This window comes from Solea solea, chromosome 19, assembly GCF_958295425.1.
Source record: "Solea solea chromosome 19, fSolSol10.1, whole genome shotgun sequence".
Classification (NCBI taxonomy): Eukaryota; Metazoa; Chordata; class Actinopteri; order Pleuronectiformes; family Soleidae; genus Solea; species Solea solea.
In genome coordinates, this window is record NC_081152.1 from 6190324 (window position 1) to 6208276 (window position 17953).

At 41.3% G+C, this 17953-nt stretch overlaps 1 protein-coding gene across 2 annotated transcripts; it reads left to right on the plus strand.

The window, feature by feature from the left end:
* The first annotated feature begins 648 nt into the window (after window positions 1–648).
* Window positions 649–15413, plus strand: egfl7 (EGF-like-domain, multiple 7). Of its 2 annotated transcripts, none has more exons than XM_058617975.1 (9): window positions 649–840; window positions 5757–5981; window positions 6778–6900; window positions 7642–7754; window positions 8762–8857; window positions 10011–10238; window positions 12120–12196; window positions 13433–13595; window positions 14876–15413. In XM_058617975.1, the coding sequence occupies exons 2-9, from the start codon at window positions 5899–5901 to the stop codon at window positions 14893–14895; spliced, it is 903 nt and encodes a 300-aa protein (XP_058473958.1). In that variant the 5' UTR covers window positions 649–840; window positions 5757–5898; the 3' UTR covers window positions 14896–15413. The 2 variants fall into 2 exon arrangements, with proteins under 2 accessions (XP_058473958.1, XP_058473959.1); XM_058617976.1 differs by lacking the exon at window positions 649–840 and adding an exon at window positions 2398–2532.
* The last annotated feature ends 2540 nt before the right edge of the window (window positions 15414–17953 follow it).

Here is a 17953-nt window from a genome sequence, read left to right on the forward strand (position 1 = left end):
CAGCAGCTGAAACTACCACTAAACACCACGTCACTGAGAGTGTCCGCTATTGATATATGAACATTTCGTTTCACAAACTGTCAAAAGCTGACTTATTGTGTATTTACGGTTGTTATTCTCAGAACATGATGAACCGGCCTCAAACACAAAAGTTGCCTCCGTGCGGCTGAGAGACAGAGAAAGAGTTGGAGCTGCAACAGAAAAGAGAAGCACTGGAGAAAATCTCATTCCTTATCTGCAACAGTTTGGCTTTAACAAGCGGCAATTTCACAGATTTCGATCTCAACCACTGTAAACATGAGCCTATACGAGCAGCCATGGTGCCACCAACCTCCAGGACGGGTGGCGTTGCATGAGGATGAGTTTAACGCTCAGTGAATACATGGAACCTTGCCGTGGTGTGGGTTCACACGTGCAGAGCAGAAGGCCCAGAGGTGAGAAGGCTGCGCCACAATGAGGGCAGAAAAATGCTTCAAAATCAGATTCGTCAAGCGGTTTGAGCAGGATGGAGAGTGTTTGTGCAGGAGAGGGGTTTTATCAGCGGCGAACACTCACAGGAAGTCCTGTTTGGGATTGTCCATCCAATTCCTGCGTTCCACAGGAAGCGCTGCATAAAAAGCAACTGAAAAACGCCCAAAGACATTTCATTTGTCGCCAGTCGACTCTCGGGGAGCAACGCGGATCAACCATGAGGGGTTTTCATTTCAAACCAGCGGCTCGAGCTTTAAAAGAAATGGGCACCATGGAAGAATCCTCTTATCCACCGGTGCGGCCGCTGGTGCCTCTGGCGGCCGCTCAGCCTGTGCACGCTCATGCACCTGATGACCTCATACTGCGAGGGTAAGAGATTTGAGTTCTTTTTTTTACTTTTAATGAATCAATTATTTAATTTTCACCTTTTTGAAGGCCTTTTTAAAAAAAAAAAATCTTCATGAAAGCGGAAACTTGGGTTTTTCTTTTAAAAAAAAAATCAAATAATCTTAATAATCTTAACAAAGTCAAAGTGTTACAGGTTGTGCAAAAGAGTATATGTATAATATAGATTCATGTAAGACAATGAGGGGATCCTTTTGCTGAACCCTCACATATAGAGCAGTACATTAACTCCCGTACCTTTCATTTTTACAGTAAAACTCATGTCAGGTTGACTTTATTTGACATTTCTGTGTCTCTCAGAGTGTGTAAATGGACTCTAAATGCAGCCTCTGTGAAGAATAATGAGTCACTAATGTGACTAAAGGACATTAGTAAGTAACAGCTTGCACTTGTGAACCAAAGCATCTCAGGTCAAATCAATTTAATTCAAAATAATTGGTCTTGAGCATAAATTAGTGATGCACCATACAAAAAAAGCCTTAAATGCTCTAATGTCAGATTAAAATTTGACACTTTTTACCACTAAACTGGACCTAAATCAGCATTTAGTTTAGAATTAAACTTAGAATGAGTTAATTTGGCACACACACCCATTTGACCTCTGCATTTAACCCATCAACCGCAGCTCCTGACTCATCCCAGGATTGAACTGGCAACCTTCCAGCTACAAGTCCAATTCCTTTCCTCTTGGTCATGTGCCGCCTTTGCACAGTTCCCACTTATATTTGGTTAGCGAGTTAAAGGAGAAGTCCACAATTTTCTGTTCGAGTCCGTCTTAAAACCAACGATCTGGTGCACATGTGAGCCTCAACAGTGCCTTTGATCTGTTTGATCTGTTTAGGAGCTTTGAGCAAATCCACAATTATTATGCCGTTCAAAAAAAAAAGCGTTTATTTACAGTTAGCTTAGTCAGCGGCAGTTGTTTTGTTTACGGCCCCCTCCAGCAAGAACGACCGGCAGAAGAAAAGGAAGATATGGACTTGATATAACTGACATAATGGAAACATGTTGGGAGGGAAGAGCAGTGATAACAATGCACTCAGTCTGTGTCACAGCTTATGTGAGTCATTTAAACACATGAAACTATCCTTAAATCACACCAGCCACAGACCAGCCACAGCATAAACCCACATAAAGAAATGGAATTACACTTGTTTTTTTGTCTTTATTTTATAAAAAAAACCTGTAGAACAAACAGACTTTTATCATAATATTAAACTATAAAAGTAACTAAAATGAAAATAAATAAATAAAACCCAACAATAATAGGATGGAGTATGCAAAGTAATGTGTACTAAAATAAAATAGGAAATAAAAAAAATTGAAGAATTTAAAGCGAGGCGATGACGTCACAGACGGGTTCTCCCACCCCCCGTCAGTGTGAGGTGCAGGACACCCAGCTGGAGGAGCAGGAGGAGGAGGAGGAGGTGCTTCTCTCCATCACCCCCCATGTTCTCTGATACTGTGAGTTCCAGGAGAAACCTGACTGTAGAAGCGGACTTTGTTTCTGCCTTTCTTTCATCACTGGTTTAACTCCTGCAGCGCGCGGACGTTTCTCCTCCTCCTCTTCCTCCTCCTGCTCCTCCTCCTGCTGCTCCTCCACACTGTCCGAGTGTGTGTGATCTGTCTGTGGAGGCTGATTGATCCATTTGCACGGTTTGTGACTAATCCTGTATCCATGCATGCGTCCTTTCCTTGGTACTGGCACGCTGTGGTGTGTGTGCGCGCGCGCGCGCGTGCGTCCATCACATGATCATCTCCTTAGTTTCATTGTAGGGAAATGTGTGTGTTTATTTTATTCTTCTTCTCCCTTTACATGAATGTGGACATGTTCACTTCATGTGTGTAACTTTGTGTGCGCGTACGTGAGTGAAGCATGTTGCTCTTCTCTAAAGCACTGAAGCTGTGCTGGGAAACAGCGCCCTCTCGTGGCGAGTATGAGGCATGCCCTGCAGAACAGGATGGGTTTTTAAGACTCATATAACATATATATATACAACTTATCGATCTATATATATATATATATATATATATGAATATAGATATAAATAAAAATAATTATGCTTGTAACATAACTTTTATAAATTAATTCCCATGACTGATATTTAAGACTTCCATAACATCATAATAAGAAAACTATTATCCAGTCACAGCCATTTGCCATCCATTACATCCTGGTGACGTATTAGACGCCACGCCCTTCATTAAACCAGCAGCAGAGACACTTAATGTGCACCTGCACCAGGTCACATGATAGTTCCTGCTGCCATGAATACTGGGATAAAGTTGGTTGCAATATGGCGTTTAGCCCCTAGATGTCACTAAATCCCACACACGGGTGCTAAGAGGTTTTGGTTGTGTGGTGTGTAGTTTTCAGTGTGGTAAATAATGTAACCAAGTACAAATACTTTGTTATTTATATTTCTGGCAACTTTTACTTTTACTCCACTACATTTCCTCTAACTATCTTGTTACTCGTTACTACCAAATAAACCCAGAAGAAGAAGAGCTGGTATTATGGTCTGTGTTTATATAGAGCTTTTCTAGTCTTGATGCTTTACACTATAGTTTTCACCCATTCATGTACTGCAACATGGGGTTAAGTGTATTGCTCAAGGACTCATATTGACTGGCAGAGCCAGGAATTAAACCCACAACTTCCTTTATGTCAGAGAATTACTTTTGATACTCAAGTACAGTAAATGTCATATACTTTAAGATTTTTACTTAAGTAATATTATAAAAACTTGAAGTATTGCTCCATCACATTTTGAAATGATTACACAGTGAATTTTAAACTAGCACTGACTAAAAGCCACAATACTGCAAATCAAATCAAATCAGAATCGCAATACTTCAACCTGTTACCACACCTGAATAGTATGTCTTTTAAAACACATGTTGTCTTCAAAAAGGCCCCGCCCACTCCTCAGAGTCTCTCTCTCTCTCACACACACACACTCAGTGCTGCAGTGACTGGTGAATGATGTGGGCGTCCTTTACCACTATAAAGATCCTGGTTACATGTCAACTCATGTCCTCGGATGCTTTTAGCATCCAGGACAAGTGAGGCCACAGTCACCATGACCTGCAATCACACCCAGCTGCAGTTAACACACTTTCCCCCCAGGGTTTAGTGTCTGCTGCCTGCAGTAAACATGGAGCAGCTCCAAACTGACTGTCAAACACACTGTGAGCTCACTCTCCCTTAATGACTTAACGTGGTGTGAAGAAATCAGTGTTTTCCTTTTGTTTTCTTGTCTTATGAACTTGTCTTTAGTCCCTTTAGCCTCAGAGTCTGTGCAGGTGCAGCTACTCTGAACTGTTGTGATATTTGTCCGGAATGAGGACGCATCCAAACGAGTCGCCGAGCAACTTTACACACCCAGAAAGACGTAAATGATTCTTTCTGATTCAAGATTCAAGAGTTGTTTAATCGTCACAGGTACATTTTCGGTGGAATTAAAATTGCGACGCGCCCCTATTGTCCTAAAAACAAGATAAAAATGACAATTAAAATTTAAATAAAGGTAAATAAAATAGTGAGGTAGAAGAATAAAATAAGAAAAATAGAATAAAACTGTACACAGGAATATAAACTTGAAGTGTAAAGCAAATTATCCAGCTACTGGTTTGTCCACTCGGGCTTCTGTAGAAACCTACATCTCTGTAAAACAAGGCCCTTAAAGTGCCCCTAAAGTACACGTAAAAGGCTCAACGTAAGGCCGTGAAAACCAAAGACGTTTTTATTTTAAACATTATATACTGATACATACACACGTGTTGGTAGTATATTTAATATCTGCCCATAAACGCGCCTCAGTGTCACACGCCGGACTTTTAAAACACAGGTCAGATATTGGACGTACAGGTCCGATATATTTACTGCCGCTCATAAAAACTCTGTAGACTCGAGGATGTAGTGCATCTACAAATATGCACTCATATTTTACGGCCTTCAAAATCACACGCAGAGGGGGGAAAACACTCAAACTGAGAAAGATTGGAAAAAGGTGTAGTGGTTGGAAAGAAGGGTCACAACACATGAGCAAACCAAAGCAGGAAATGTTCAAGCAATTAGTGGTTTTCAAATCAAAATGTACAATTGTTAAGAAACGATTCCCATCCTGGCCGTACAGTTAATACGTTACTCAGCACTACTGTTTTGGATATTTTCTAATAAAAGAAAACATCAGTAGTGTGTCCCTAACCAGCCGTTACACAACAGCAGCTCTCTGTTATGGACTAATGAGACATTATTGCTCGGCTCAAATTCATCCCTGGCTCACGAGTGTCGAGCACGTTCAGCCACTTTTTCGTTTGGCTGTGACGTGGCGACTTCCGGCTCCGTGCTTTCGTTTCAGGGTTCAAGAGTAACAAGCCTGTGGTTTCTCACGCAGATGAGTGGTGGTCAACATTCGTTCACATTTACATGACCGGGTCTGTCAGTGTCAGTCAGTGTTTCTCATGGAGACCAAAACCTGGTTCTAATGAAGCAATTAAAAAAAATGTAGGGATGAGATTTGAATGTGGTTCTGGTTAAGGTTGGTGATAACACTTTGTTTAGGCTGGAAGTCAAAAGTGTCCTAAGAAGAATAGCTGCACCAAACCCTAACCCTCAGTGTGTGTGTGTGTGTGTGTGTGTGTCCCTCTCGTGGTCTGCCTCTTCAAAGGGAGACAGATTCTGAACTGTGGCTACAGAGGAATGAACTTGACTCCGTCCTCCTCTGTTGAAACTCTTGGACCGTGTCCACGTTTCACTCCACTTCTCTGCTCGGGCAGATTCCTGACGGCAAACGGTGCCAAGGAGTTTTTTTTTTCCCGCTCTCACCAAAATAATAATAATAATCATCATCTCACATTTCCTCCTCTGCTCACAGGTAGCTGGAGCGATCCTCCCTGGAGGAGACGTTAGGACCCTCCTCCTCCTCCTCTTCATCATCATCATCATCATCCTGCCTCCAACTGGCACAGAGAAGAGTGTGAGAGCCTGAACGAGGGAACGTGGGAAACTGGGAGACGATGTACCAAACGCTGCTTCTCTCCTCCTCCCTCTTCATCCTGCACGTGATGGCCACTCCCCACTTCCTCGCTCATCACCACGGGTAACAGCTCACTCCGTACCCCGTCCTGTGTTTATTATGGCCTGTCATTTAGTGAGTCCACTTCAGCTGTCATTCAGAAATGTTTGTGTGTGTATATATACACAGAGCGGTCAGATGACATGTGACCCTGAGAGAGTTGCACTCTCTCAGGGACCAAAGCTCTGGCCCTCCTCTGTCCTCTGGAGCATTATTAGACAGACACGCAGCCATAGCAGCTACATGACAGGTCAAGTGGAGCCCAAGAGGTCAGAGGTCAGCTTTTAAACATGACACAGTGATTACGAGGATCTGTCACGAGTAATTAGCCTGCGACTTTTAATGACACTGAGACTCACCGAAAAGTGGCCGTTTTCAAGCTTTTCAATTAAGAGCTTTTTTCTAGCTGAAAGTCAGTTTTTATTTTATTTTGTTACCTGCAACCAGGCTCCTATTGGACAATATCAGCTGTCAATCACAACGGAAAACCTTATTTACAAAATTGACACCATGCACTGTTGAAGAAGACCTGAAACATTCATTACAACCATTAATTCCTCAGGAAAATGTAATAAATCAATTATTCACCTCACTCAGTAACGGATGTGATTTAAATGTAGCACAGTACAGTACTTCCAAAAAAAACCACACTTAAAGTAAAACTTTAAAATAACTACTTTAAAAGTACACGTACTGTGTTACTTACACCTCTTTCTCTCTATATATATACACACGTATATATATATATATATATATATATATATATATATATATATATATATACGGTCTCTAATGTGATCTCATGTCTACCTATTCGCAGGAGAAGGGTGTGTGGCCGAGAGCTCCGGCACAGCGTTGTCATGGCAACGGAGTCCTACGTACAACCGGTGCACAAGCCCTACATCACCCTGTGTCAGGGGCATCGCCTCTGCAGCACATACAAGTGAGTCTCTCTCTCTCTCTCTTTCTCTTTACAAACGTAACAACAACAACAACACACCGCTCACAACAACAAAAACACGACACTCACGACGACCGGAGACACACATTCAAGCGCTGTTTAATGTAGGGGGTAAACAGTGTTGGGCATGTTTGGGAAGGGGATGAATGAGAGCTGCAGTCGTACATGGATCTCACACACACACACACACACACACACACACACACACAAATATGTGTTTTGCACACAAGTGGGTCGTGATGGCACATATTTGGTCCAACTCTAAATATCGAGTACTTTGTGTAACTACGGGAAATGAACCGCTGGCCTGCAGAGATGGCGGGGATGTTTGTTTTGGACCGTGTCTCCCTCCATAACTTACACACTCTCCCCCCCCCGCCCCACTCACACACACATACACACACACACACTTTAACATTCTCTCCTCTCTCTTTTACAAACCACAGTGCCGTTTCACAACTGTATTTCTGTGCATATCTCTCTCTCTCTCTCGTCACTTTGATGAAACGATTTGACCCTTTTCCATTTTTTTTAGGGTCACTTTGACTTTTTTTTCAGCAGCAGCAGCAGCAGTCTGACAGAACCTGGAGAGATTAAAAAAAAAAAATAACAAAAAAAGAAAATAAAACTGGACGAGTTCCACTGCACACATGAAGGCGATGACAACATGAATACCCAGAAACCTCTAACTGCCATGTGGGCGTCTGTGTTTTGTCTCCGCAGGACTGTGTACTCTGTGGCGTACCGACAGGTGAGCAGAGTGACGTCTCCTTCACATTTCTACCCAGAATGCTGCCCGGGCTGGAGGAGGTTTCACTCTCACAACTGCAACCAAGGTAACGTGAAACTAGATCAGTGGAGATGCTTTTTAAAATGTTAAAGGCAGGACAAGACCAAAACAAGTAGACTACATATATATATATATAGTATACTACATACTGTATATATACATATGTATATATACTGCATATGTGCTGCCTTGGACTTGGATACACTGTGTTCTTAGTCGAGATTTAAACAAAATAAGTTAAAGGTTCAGCGTGTGAGCATTAGTGACATCTAGTGGTGAGACTGAATGGAGCTCACACCCCTCTTTCCCAAAGGCATGTGGATCGGTCCATCAGTTGATGAGGTTTCCATAGTTACAGATGTTTTAAAGTTGAGTCACCCTAACCCTACCTCTATATATATATATGTGTGTATCCTTAATTCTAAGGCTATGAAAACCCAACAACTTTTATTTTATTTTATTCTGAAGCCATTATTCTGCCAATAAACTCTTGTAAATGTTGCACAGTGGACTTTTAAGGCAGCCTGGTTCAGCACAGAGAGCATAAGCAGAGGGAAACAGCTCCATCCTACAGTAAACTTTACGACAAGGTGCGATTTTAATGGTGGACGATGAGCTGGGTAATTTCTTAGCCAGATACAAACAGGCAACTCATGAAAAAAAAAATAATCAAGAAATATTTCAGCTTCTAACCTGAAAGAACCACAGTTTGACATTTTTATTATTTAACTTAAATCTCCAGTTTGTAATTGGTGTCTTAAATACTTTTCACTCCTGCTCATATTCCGAGGATGGAGCTTGAACAGAGACAATGTCTTCTCCAGCCTGTTTACACTGTATTTTGTTTGTCCCTTACAACTTTGATGGCCATCTGGAGGCTATAAGCTAAAGAAGAAGAGCTACATCTGTCATTTGTCCCAAGCTCAAGGGGCTGTAGCGTCATATTTGAAGCATTCAAATGTGCATCCATCCTAGGAATAATCAAGCACATGCAACGGTTCCCAATATAAGTACCAAGCAACTAAACCCCCTACCTTTCAATGTGTCTTACAGCTGTGTGTCCACAGTCCTGTATAAATGGAGGCACCTGCTTTAAACCCAACCAGTGTGCTTGTCCGCTGGGCTGGACGGGCCAACAGTGTCAATCAGGTAAACACACACACACACACACACACACACACACCAAGTTACTCAGGAAGTGAGTAACTGAATTACATATTATTCCTTTAAAAAGGTAATACATTACTTTACTCTTTATATTACTTTTGTAAATATCTTAAAATGTTCTTCTTCTATTGGAACTGAAGCCACACAAATGATCAGTAAAACTACAGAATTACAGTCAAGTATGTGGAGGAAAAGGCAGGAAACAGGAAATCAGTCCAAAAACAGGCAAACAAGCAGTAATCTGAAGTCCAAGACAGGCAAACATGGTCAGAACAAAAGGCAATCTAGTAAACGCTGGAACGCTTGGCAGAAAAAAACTAACACACAAGACAAGCTGGCAGGGGTCGAATGAAAATGGACTAGTATATATATATACACAGAGGGGCTAATGAGCATATGGACTGCAGGTGAGGAGATGGGTGGGGAAAACCAGGTGAGGGAAATGAGTTGATTGCATGGCATGGAGGAAAGGGTGGGATCTGAAATGACAGGAGAATTAGTGACAAGACATGGACATTAAAAAGATTAAATTAAAAAGAAACGCAAAAGTAAGAGTGTTAGTGTAACTACGTTACAGGCAGCCTCTCAAAGCCTCTCAAATATTATTCTCTCCCAACGTTAGCGTTGCAACTGATTGTGACTTAACACCCAGATTAATCTAAGCTCTTGTTTTAAAACCTCGAAAACTTGCATTTTTATTGCAGACCAATGTTCTCATAACAGCTGTCAACCAGACCGGTGTACTTCACTTTATGTCCCAAAAATCAATAAAACTGGCATCATGTGGGATTGAAAAAGACCAGAAACGGGAGGTTGAGACGACTCAAGTCCTCAGGAAAACATTGTAAATCAAGTGAGGCGTACTGTAGTCTCACTTTCCCATAGACTTCCATTCAAATGGCTTGTTTTTTTTTTGCCCCCTGGTGGCTATTCAGTATATTGTTATTTCCAGGTTGGTTTCAGTGAAGAAACATGTTCACAAAAGCATGCAGTAACTTATCATTACTTTGCTTCATGATTATAAAATGATGACTAAAGTGATAATATTAAAGTAACACATTAGTATTAGTATCGCATTTCTTCCCAACACTCACACACCCCTCCCCCCCCTCCCCCCGTCTCTCCTCTCTGTCAGATATGGATGAGTGCAGTGAACAGAGGCCGTGCGCGCAGGAGTGCGTGAACACAGCTGGCAGCTATCGGTGCGCGTGCAGAGACGGCTTCAGGCTCGCCTCAGACGGCCGCTCCTGTCAAAGCCTTCCTCCCTCTCCACATCCTCCTCCTCCTCCTCCTCCTGCTGCTGCTGCACCTTCCTCTCCCACTCAAACCAGTCAGGGAACAGTGGGTGGTCACACGGACGCAGGTAAATGAGTGTGTGCGTTGACTTCACGTCGTGAAACTTTATGTCCTGCAGCAGCATCAGCAGCAGCATCAGCAGCAGCAGAGTGGAGAAGGAAAGGATCATAGCCAGCCTCGCGGTCCATTATTACTTTTGGTACGCGCTATGCCGCTCTCAACTCGTACCGTGAGTAATAATGCACTGCGACTGGTGCCGACTTCAGACAGATGTGCTGCGGTTTGGCCCCCATGCGGTGGGACTGGAACCATTTGGACTTTGATAATGACTCAGTTGACTCCTGTGAGTCCTGTGAGTAAAGCAGACATCTGACTTTAATAGAGACCCCCATGCTGATATAGAAATATTTCTATCCCCCAAACACACTCCATTAGTTTCCCTGAAAAAAAAAAAAAAAATGTTGCAATGTTGTCTCTGACCCCGTATCTTAGCAACAGCATAATATAACTTCTGTCTACAGACGTGCTCGTTGACCCCAGGATAAATCCCAGTCCGGGTTCTGCTTTATTGCTCTTTTGGGGGATTTATGCAGCATGAACCTTTAAAGATGACTTCTCTTGATTTTTCCCAAATTTTTTTTTTTTTACTGTACTGTAAATAATACCAAGGCTATACACTGTCAAGCATTCCAAAAAGAAAATGAATCTCCGTATTAATGTCAGACTCGGCCAAAGTGTCTCGGGCCCCGCTCCAAACGCCGTCCTGTCTTTCAGCGTTCACACAAATATTCACAAGACTTGATTCACACATGAAGAGGAGGTTGTCGTCACTCGACATGATACGGATTGATTTGAGTCCTCACAATACTGCCGAGTCATGAAAAGCACACGGAAAGAGTGAAAGAGTTAGGGGGAGGAGGAGGAAGAAGAAGAAAAAAAAGAGAATATGATGGATCTTTCTACTTGGTGAAAGCGATAGAGCTTATTTGTGGGAGTGTGTGTTCAGTTTCAACGCTCGGCTCTCACGTGTAAAAAATGCAGGGAGGTTTTTTTTTTCCTTGTAAATGAGAACTGTTTTTGCTCCGGGCCGTGCATTCTTTTTATCTCATTTCACATGGCAGGCCGTGTCAGGAGATCACCGACGTAAACGCGGGCTTTTAAAGGTGCACCGTCGCTCCTCTCACCCCTGCCAAGCTGCTGCTGTGGAGGAGTCTTGGACTCTTCATCTTCATCTTTCTCTCCCCCGCTTCCTCCACCATCATCGTCTCCTTCTCTTCACTCTTGGCCCACACTTGTGTTCTCATTCCAGCTCCATCAACCCTGTCTGCTGGGGGGGTCATTGCCACCCCTCCCTCCCTCCCTCCCTCTCCTCTCCTCTCCTCTCCTCCTCACCCTGTTTCTCAACTCCCTCCTGTCTCATTAATGGACAACATCTGGGAGAGATTGAGCCGTTATCGGCCTGTGTACCGAAGTGCAGCCAGGACGCAGGGGTTGGTTTCTGAATCCTGCGTTGCAATCTGTGTCCCGCTTGCCCCCCGGGGACATTCCCCACGACATTCCCCATGACCAGAGGCGAGCAGACACCTCTGCATAACTGAGGAATGAAAGACTGCCCGTCTATTTCTAGTGGCATCTCCTTCAGCTTGGGTATCCGCGACTTTAGCTGTTCCCATATCAATGATTTACCCCCACGTGCCCCCCAAAATTCCCTCGACACCTCCTCTTCCTGGTTTGTAGTTTCGGGACGTTACAGTGGCCATGAATCTTTAGAAGAAGAAAGGAATGATGGAAGAACTCCATGAAATCCCAAGAAATCTTCCAAGATTTAGACCTTGGATGTAGAAAAGAGGATTGAACATACATCAGTTTTCTTTCTTTCAGATCTACAGCCACACCATAAACACAGCAGTCAACATCCTGTGACGTGTACTCTGTATTGTTTCTGCAGGTGGACAATTAAACCTGGTGGAGAATGTGACAGAGGAGGTGCAGAGCCTGAGGAGCAGAGTGGAGCTTCTGGAGAAGGTATGAACACACACATGTTTGCACAGCATACGTAGTGAGGACTTACCATTACCCTTACCCTTACCTCAACCATCACAACTTAATGCCTAACCCTTACCCTAACACAGAGGTGTCAAACTCACATAATGTGGAGCCCAATGAGAATCCAGTCTGGTTAAATAAAAGACATTCGTGAGGACATTTCACAGAATTTCAAAGTAAAAGTGTTTGTTTCGACATGGAACGACGTGAACTTCACAATAAAAACACACGTACGATTCAAAACAAATCTATTAATGTCAACAACAAAAAAACAGGATGTCGGCTCTGTTTCTTGATTCCATCCAAAGCTACCACCAATTACACTTTAATAGCTTTGGTGAAAATGAAATGATTGACTCGGAAAGAAAAGTGCTTTAATAAAGTTCCGAATGCCATAGTTTACATATTTGTGTGTAAAAACAGCAGCAGGGTTTCTGCGGAGCCTGTTCGCCGCCAGTTCGGTTCACGCCCACAACAGAAAGCTCATAGATCACATTTGTTTTTTACAAAATAACCAAGAGGAAGTAGAAAAGACAATCTAAAATTAGGTCAATAATAACATGTGGGAAACTGTGAAACACTAAACAAGCTTACATATATATATATATATATATATATATATATGTGTATATGTTAAATATACATAATTAAATGCTGAATGTAAGACATTGATTATAAAAATATGGCTCACAAACATGTTTAGTTTTATATTTGATCATCTTTGTGGCAGCTGTGCCTCGGTCGTGTTTTCATAATAACATGATATTAAGTCGCGGACCGCATTTGGTCTGTGAACCGCGTGTTTGGCCCCTGTGTCCTTATATCCACCCTGAACAAAATCAAAGATGTGTCCTCTTTCTTCTTTTGTGAGCGTAAAAAATGTCTGGAGGACGTTGAGCGTGTTGTATTTTATTGTCCTAACCCTCAAAAAGCCCTTTTAAGTGTTGACGGAATGTGAGGCCAAGCAAAAATGTCCTCACTCCCTTAGTTCCCAAAGATACCCATACAAGAACACACACACTCACAAAGCCACCTACCCTGATACCTCCCAGCCTGCTCCTCCTATCATGTAAAACCCCTTATTTTTAATTCCTTTTGAAATGCCAGACATGTCCTTTTTAAAACCTTTTATGAGGCTTTATTAAAATCCTAGTGTTTGGGAGCGTACGGCATTGTTCCTGTTTACGAGGCTGGTTTCTTGCTCCCCCTCTCCAGAAGTTGCAGTTGGTCCTGGCCCCGTTCACCAGTGTCTTCCCGCTGTCGCTGGACGAGGGCATGTCGGAGAAAACCACCTTACTCTCGCACTCCTTCCAGCAACTGGACCGCATCGACTCCCTCAGCGAGCAGATCGGCTTCCTCGAGGAGCGCCTTGGCACATGTGAGTGACCGTGACATGACCGCATTACACATTCTATATTTGAAGCCTTGTGAAAACGGGGAGTCCAACTTTCTTGTTTAAAAAAATGAATGAATGAAAAGCTAGTAAAGGCCCACATTAAGCAACTCCAATTCTTTCAGTGACTTAATGACGTCCTGTGTCTGTACTGTGATTAGTTAATGGAGGGAAATTATTATTAAACTGATTTAATTGAATGATTTTTGTCTTCCTGAAGAAGACCATTATCGATATTAATCAACCTAAAAGAATATGTTACGTTTAACGCCACATATCTGTACTTTACTTTGTTATTTATAGTTCTAGTAACTTTCACTTTTACGCCACTACATTTCCCCTAACTATCGTTTTTACTCGTTACTACCAAATAAAACCAGAAGAAGAAGAAGAGTTGGTATTTTGGTCTGTATTTATAAAGCGCTTTTCTAGTCTTGATGAGCTACTTTAAACGACAGTTTTCACCCGTTCATGCATTCACATGCTTCAACGTGGGGTTAAGTGTCTTGCTCAAGGACACAAGGAGCCAGGAATTTAACCCGTAACCTTCCAGTTGAAAGACAACATGCCCTACCACTGAGCCACCATGACTCAATCCTTACTCCTTACTCTTTAAATACTTTTAGTTCTAAACCGTAAGTACATTTTATATCAGAAAATGACTTTAGATACTTAAGGACACTTAATGTCATATACTTAAGGACTTTTACTTAAGTAATAATAATATAAAAGGTCATTTTCTGGTAAGATACTTGTACTTTTACTCAAGTATCTCCTTTTAGGTACTTTATACAAGACTGTTTCACTTGCGCAATAACATGCAGTGAAATGAAATACCCTGGTTCTTCTCTTCTCCATAATTGAAACGGTGACAGCGCTGTTGTTGTTCGATGCAGATACAGGGAAAGTCCGGCTCGCTCTCTGCCTCAGGTTCCCACAGAGGATGCTTTCCTGTTCCTCTGATGTTGCTGCACGTCTTAACTGACATGTGATCTCAGAGAACAGCGTCATAGAGGCTTTAACTGGGCCGAGGAAGAGTTTCAGACTATAACTCACCCTGGCTCAGGAAACACCACAGACAGACTTCTTTGAATTGATGATGAATTTGAGTGGATTCAACATCGTACATCTTGTGTTTCCTTTCAGTCGCGATGAAAACCCCCTTTGTGCCTTTTGTAATAAAGTCGAAATGAATCGGGATGTAATCTTTTCATTCGGGGTGATGCATCGCAGTAACTTTTCACTCTCGCTCTCCTCCCCTGCAGGTTCTTGTCAGGAGAATTAACCACAGGACACGACCATCATCATCATCATCATCATCATCATCCCCCCCAGAAAACATGATACAAACTTGGTTACGAGCACCAGAGCGTGCGGGATGGCACTCGCTCTGTGTTAACACTGTGATGCAACCGTGACATAAATCATCTGCCATTTCATTTTGCTCATCCCCCCCAAAAAAAGGTTAATTCACCTCTCTCGTCGAATCATCGTCAAATCCGTAACCAGAGTCGCTCTCACCCTTACGTCATCGCCGTAACATCAAGATCAAACGGCACAGGGGTCAAAGGTTAAACTGGCCACTTTGTTTCTGTGTTTGTTTGTTTTTTCTTTTTTCTTATCAGTGCAGCTGTGCCCCTCAGTCTGAGCCCCACACTGTGCTGGGGAAGATGTGGACTGTATCGGTATTTATCTATTTAAATTATGATAACTTTCTGTTATTTCTCAGTGCTCCATTACACACTTTCTTGTTTTTTTATACCTAGTTTTGTAACGTTTTGTAATAAAAAGCTTTAATTGAAACATGTGTGTCCGCAACACTGATATGAGGTTACACTCCACTCCTACACTTCATCCACTCCCACAGTGGCGGCTAGAGCCTGCAAATTCTTCACTTAAAGGTCAAAAGGGTAACATTTACAAGGGGTTATTGGTCAAATTTAACATTCTCAGAGTATAATTACTTTAAAATAACACTTATTAATGTTCGCAGCCTTAGAATATGTATTGTAAACCAGCAGCAGAGCATGTGTTTTTCGGGTTTTAAAGCAATGAAGAAAGATATCCTTTCTGGTTTGCTCAGGCCACCGTAGCTCTCTGACATGTTTGGCAATAAGCATGTTTATTTGTTGCCATCTGCCTTCTCACCACCAGATGTCACTAATTGTTAAACACTGGACTCTTCAGTAAAGAAGTCAACACTGCAGCATGAAATGACTTCAGTACATGTACAGTATGAGTCTTGCATTCAAAGCACATTACTATATATATATATATATATATATATATATATATACACATGTATATATATACACATACATATATTTATATACATATATATGTACATTTTTTTTTCTAGCTCCTGGTGAAACAAAAAGCAAATTTGAAAGAATTAATGTTAAGAAAAATGGTTTAGTAATATCAAGGCGTGCATTGTTAGCAAGTTATTTTGTGCAAAAATACTTCTTTACAAACAGGCAATCACATAAATTTGCTGAAACAATGATTAAAACAGGATTTCTGATTGTTTCAGCTTCTTCAATGTGAACATATGCTTAATTTCTTAGCTCCATATAAACAAAGAAATCATTAAAAGTGAATCATTTTGGTTTGTGGACAAAACAAGACATTCGAGAACATCATCATTTCCAGGTTTGACAAACGACCATTTCCAGGTTATGGACCAAACGATTACTCGATCAATCGTGAAAACAATCGACAGATTAATCGATTACGAAAACAATCCTTAATCCCTAAAATGAGAAAGACTGCTTTGTCCATTCTGGGCAGCTGTAGGCAAATGTATATATACACACACATATAAAAGGCTTATTCTAAAGGCTTTAAAAAAGAAATACTTTTTATTTTTAAGAGATTATACATTTATACAAACATACTTATGAGTAGTATATTTCATGTTTTGCCCCGTAACCCTCCTCAAATGTTACATACTGGACCTTTAAGTTCACGGTTTTTCTCTGGATTCCAGTATAAATCATCAAACCATGAGAAAAGGCATTCACGTCGACCCACAAGAGCTGAAATCAAGAACACAAAAATTAACCCGATACTATAATGGGCGTCTATACCATGCTTGTGTGTGTGTGTGTGTTAATGCACATGTACAGTAGGGGACCACACACACAATCAAGGCTCTGCAGGATGTCAGCTCTGTTTCCTGAATCCATCTAAAGCTACCACCAATTACACTTTAATAGCTTTGGTGAAAGTTTGAGAAAATTAGGAGACTTGTTGACTGTTTTTTTGTATATTTCAACCCAAACTCAGGATGAAAAGTGCTTTATTAAAGTTCAGAATGCTTTGAATTGTTTCCCCCCCTCTATAGTTTACATATTTGTGTGTAAATGGGGGGGTGGCAGCCGGGTTTTTGCACAGCCTGTTAGCCACCAGTTTGGTTCACGCCCACAATAGAAAGCTCATATTTGTTTGTTTTTTTACACAAAATAAACAAGAAATTAACAATAAAATAAAATTAATGGATAAAACACTGCATTAGCATAAATGTATAGATCCTTTTTTGGAAGAAATTTGGTACTTTTTAAACAGTCAATAAATATATTCAAAACAAGAAAAAATAACTAATTTGATTTATCATTAATTAGTGGGGGGGGGGGGGGGTACATGTAATTGAAGCGTCATCTAAATGAACAGCAGTGTACAGGCTTTGAACCAAACCCATTCACAAGATCAGTCAGAATTTACCATTCTAACGCCCAAATAAATACATTTCCCGGACTCGTCGTCAACTGTGTGAAGGACAGAATCCCTCTTTCAAATAAAAACATTTAAAATAAAAAAGGTGGCAGATGGTGTAAGCACATAAAACATCCAGAACGCTGAGATACATTCTCACGCGGTGTTTGATGGACCAAACGCAGCAAAACGAGGGAAAGTAAAGGCAGTGAGTCGTGTCCTGTGTCCATCGACTCTCCTTGTTAATAACGGATCACAAACAAAAACAGATTATAAGCAAATGAACAATCCAAAGTGCAACAAAACAAAACAAAATTAAGGCCAAAATTTTTCACAAAAATAATCTAAATATTCTCTATGAGGTTAAGTAACAACTGATTCAGAAGCTCACAACTAATACCATGTTATTTATCTTTCTATTAAGGAGAATATTAATTAAAAAAAAACAAAAAAACGTTCACATTTCCACGTTTACACTCTTCCGAGATGTAGAAGTAAATCCAGGATGTTAATTTCGTTAATCTTCAAGTTAATCACAACAAACGTAGACTAAGAGAAATGATTGTGGATCAAAAATAAGGACATATTATTTATTTCTTACTCACAGCAAGAACCACCGTGTGTGTGTA